The 4,389-nt window shown below is 41.5% G+C and overlaps 1 protein-coding gene across 1 annotated transcript; it reads left to right on the forward strand.

Moving 5' to 3' along the window:
- Window positions 1-429: 429 nt before the first annotated feature.
- On the forward strand, window positions 430-3,526 carry LOC125220283. Its single transcript, XM_048122439.1, has 4 exons — window positions 430-2,109; window positions 2,601-3,047; window positions 3,177-3,320; window positions 3,383-3,526. Exons 1-4 carry the CDS (start codon window positions 430-432, stop codon window positions 3,524-3,526), a joined length of 2,415 nt encoding a protein of 804 aa, XP_047978396.1.
- The last annotated feature ends 863 nt before the right edge of the window (window positions 3,527-4,389 follow it).

Consider the following 4,389-nt stretch of genomic DNA (forward strand, 5'->3'; position numbering starts at 1 on the left):
ATTGTAGTTTGAAATATGTATAACAATAACTGTGAACGCACTTCCCTGGAATTCCCTTATCCCTATATTTTATCTCCGTGATTTTCTTGCAATCAGTTGTTATTTGCCTTAGAGTTGCTTTCAGTTATCAAAAAGTTTTCAAAATCTTTCGTTTTTCCAAATAATAATTGAGTCTTAGTAGAAGATAGACAGTCTGTGTTTGTTTTCCCCGTGTTCGATATCCGGTACTGACCTTTAGCTATACTATATATACTATGTATACTTGCAGGTTTATTTAGTACTAAAAAATAGTGCATCAAGTTTTTGGCGCCGTTGCCGGGGAAGACAATTCACTTTGGAGTGATATCTTCAAACGGATAATTTTGCTACTTTGGATTTTAATCGCTTTCATTTTATTTTTATTTTTATTTTTATTTTCCTTTTGTTTTAATGGATTTTCCTACAGGCGTGGAGAATCCATATGGTTACTATGATGAACAGCAAGGGGGATATTACGAGGAGTGCTATAGCTATGAGCATGGGGGATCATACTACGACCCAAACTGCTCTGATTACTTCGACGATGCACAAGATTACTGTTCTGATAATTATTCTGAAATATGTGCAGGTATGGAGGATCAACCCCGCTCCAATTGGGAGGATCTGTTAGAAATCTGCATTGCTGAAGTTCTCGAACATAGAAAGGTGACGAATCAGAGGCTGGAGAATTTGGAAAAGAATACAAGCTTCTTGGAAAGAGGATTGGAAAACCTCGTCACTCAAGTCGGGATGTTGGAATTCAACATTGGTATCCTAGCCACAGCCATAGGAAGCAAACACACTCCGAGGATGCTTCCTAGCTTGCCGGAAATAAACCCGAAAGGAAAGTGTCATGCGGTGCAGTTGCGCAGCGGGACCACATATCAACCTCCGGAGGCAGGAGATCTAGGCAGGGGAAGAAGGGAGACAGAAAAGTCGCCCAGCAACAAGTCTGTCGAAGACGTGCGGCGGCCCGCCAGCTACCCCCAGGAGGTCGAGACAGATTCTGGAACAGATACTGATGAAGTCCCGGCGGCCGCCATACCCCATTGCGGCGGTCCGCCGGTCGAGAGGCAGCAGTCAGACGTACCACCACACAGCAGTGTCACCATCCCTTATCCTCAACGATTGAAGAGCAAGAAGCTTGACGCCCAGTTTGCCAAATTTTTGGAAGCAATGAGCAAGGTCCACATCAACATCCCACTAGTGGAAGCCCTACAACAAATGCCCAATTATGCCAAATTTTTGAAAGATGTGGTAGCCAAGAAAAGAAAGTGGAGAAAGTACGAGACAGTGGGTTTAACAGAGAACTGCAGCGCTATCATCCAAAAGGGATTACCCACTAAACACAAGGATCCAGGGAATTTTACTTTATCTTGTGTTTTAGGGAATGATGTGAAAGGTAAAGCATTGTGTGATCTCAAATCTAGTATTAATTTGATGCCTTTATCTTTTTACAGGAAACTTGATGTTGATAACATCCGCCCCACCTCAACCACATTGCAAATGGCAGATCGGAGCACAACTACACCAATGGGAATAGTGGAAGATGTCTTGGTAAGAGTTCGAGAATTTATTTTCCCAGCTGATTTTGTTGTGTTAGATATGCAGGAAAACAAGAAGGTGCCTTTGATTCTTGGAAGGCCATTTCTAGTTACTGGGGGAGCCATGATAGATGTAAAGAAGGGAGAGCTGACATTGAAGTTACACGATGAAAGCATCACATTCAACATCTACGATGCCCTGAAATTCCATGGAAATGAGGGAGCAGAAGGCTATCAAGAATGTAGTGTCATCCAAGTCGTCACCGATTGTGAGGGAGAAGTGGAAGTCACTTATCATCAGATCCAGGATCCTCTTGAATCTTGTCTCATAAATTCTTTCACACCTAGTGCTGACTTATCTTCTTGTGATGCTAATGTGTGTGCTATAGTTGCAGAATTGGAAGTGTTACCGGAAAGAATCCCTCAAAAGGGGAATTCGTTCTTGCCGTTACGCACCCCCGAAGAAGAGGCAGAAAGGAAGAAAGCAGTGGGGAAGCCAAGGGGACCGCCAAAGGTAAAGCTGAAGCCACTCCCTCGAGCATCTCAGGTACGCATTTTTAGGACCAGATAACACCTTTCCAGTTGTTGTGTCCGCTGCTTTGAGTGAAAAAGAGTGTGAAAAGCTTTTGTGTGTGTTGAAAAAGTATAGGTCTGCCATAGGATGATCTATTAGCGATTTGAAGGGGATTAGCCCAACCACGTGTATACATAAAATTTTACTTGAGGAAGGGCATAAACCTCGTGTGCAAAACTAACGTAGGCTTAATCCTATCATGCAAGATGTAGTGAGAAAAGAGGTGACAAAGTTACTAGATGCAGGGATTATCTATGCAATATCTGATAGTGAATGGGTAAGTCCTACACAAGTTGTAGCAAAGAAAGGGGGGATGACTGTAGTGTTCGGTCAGGATGGAGAGATGAAAGCCACGAGAGTAGCTATAGGTTGGAGAGTGTGCATTGACTATAGGATGTTAAATGCGGCCACTAGGAAAGATCATTTCCCTTTGCCTTTCATTGACCAGATGCTTGATAGATTAGGTGGGATATGATTACTACTGCTTTCTTGATGGTTATTCTAGTTATAATCAAATTTCAATTGCTCCCGAAGATCAACATAAGTCTGCTTTTACATGTCCTTATGGTGTTTATGCTTATAGGAAGATGTCTTTTGGCTTGTGTAATGCCCCTGCTACTTTTCAGAGATGCATGATGGCTATATTTCATGACTTGATTGAAAAAGTGATGGAGGTTTTTATGGATGACTTTTTTGTGTTTGGCAAATCTTATGATCATTGTCTTGAGAATCTAGCTAAGGTTTTGCAGAGATGCTTAGAAACTAACCTCGTTCTCAATTGGAAAAAATGTCACTTTATGGTGAAAGAAGGTATAGTTCTACGGCATAAAGTGTCTTCTAAAGGGATAGAAGTCGACAGGGCGAAGATTGCAGCCATTGAGAAACTCCCACCTCCATCCGATGAAAAGAGAGTAAGAAGTTTTCTAGGACACGCAGACTTCTACCGGAGATTCATAAAGGATTTTTCAAAAATCTCTAAACCTCTTTGTAAATTACTTGAGAAAGATGTGAAATTTAATTTTTCTTCTGAATGCTTGCAGGCTTTTAAGACCTTGAAGAGAACTCTAGTAAGCGCTCCCGTTCTCATCACACCAGATTGGAGCCAACCATTTGAAATTATGTGCGACGCAAGTGATATTGCAGTTGGCTCAGCTTTGGGGCAGAAGAGGGACAAGATTTTTAGAGTCATTTATTATGCTAGTAGAACTTTAGATTCTGCTCAAGCTAATTATACGACTACTGAAAGGAAAGGGAGATGCTTGCTATCGTGTATTCCTTTGACAAATTTAGAGCTTATCTTGTTGGGACTAAAACTATTGTTTATACTGATCATGCAGCTATTAGGCACTTGTTTGCAAAGAAGGATGCAAAGCCCAGGCTTATCCGATAGATCTTGTTACTCCAAGAATTTGATGTTGAAATAAGGGACAGAAAAGGGTGTGAGCATGTGGTAGCAGATCATTTGTCACGGTTGGAACACCTGGTGGAAGGAGAAGATTTATCACAAGAAATCAACGAGGACTTCCCCGATGAGCATTTTTTCTTTACTCAAGCCACCTTTCCATGGTACGCTAATATTGTTAATTATTTAGCAGCCAAGGTACATCCTCCCGATCTTACTCCTTATCAGAAAAAGAAATTTTATAGAGATGTACGATCTTACTTTTGGGATGAGCCCTACTTGTTCAAAAGATGTGCAGATACTATACTTAGGAGGTGTGTACCTCAAGAGGATTGGACGGCTATAGTTGAGAGGTGTCATTCGTCCCCAACTGGAGGGCATTTGGTGTGCAAAGAACCGCGATATAAATTTTGTAGAGCGGTTTCTATTGGCCTACCATCTTTCGCGACTCTGCTAGCTTTGTTCTCCAATGCAATGAATGCCAACGCACGGAAGGAATATCTAAGAAGAAGGAGATGCCTATGAACACCATCATTGAGGTAGAATTGTTTGATGTATGGGGGATAGATTTTATGGGACCATTCCCGAAGTCGGGAGAGTACCAGTATATCTTACTTGTAGTAGAATATGTTTCTAGATGAGTGGAAGCAATTCCAACCAGAACTAACGATTATAAAGTTGTCACTGCTTTTGTTGGAAAAAACATCTTTTGTAGGTTTGGTACACCCCGTGCTCTTATTAGAGATGGAGGATCTCACTTCAACAATAGATGGTTGGACAATGTGTTGGACAAATACGGAGTCAAGTATATAGTCAAATGACCAATTGAACCTACAAAACCATGAGTTCTA

This window comes from Salvia hispanica, chromosome 4 (assembly GCF_023119035.1).
Source record: "Salvia hispanica cultivar TCC Black 2014 chromosome 4, UniMelb_Shisp_WGS_1.0, whole genome shotgun sequence".
Lineage (NCBI taxonomy): Eukaryota > Viridiplantae > Streptophyta > Magnoliopsida > Lamiales > Lamiaceae > Salvia > Salvia hispanica.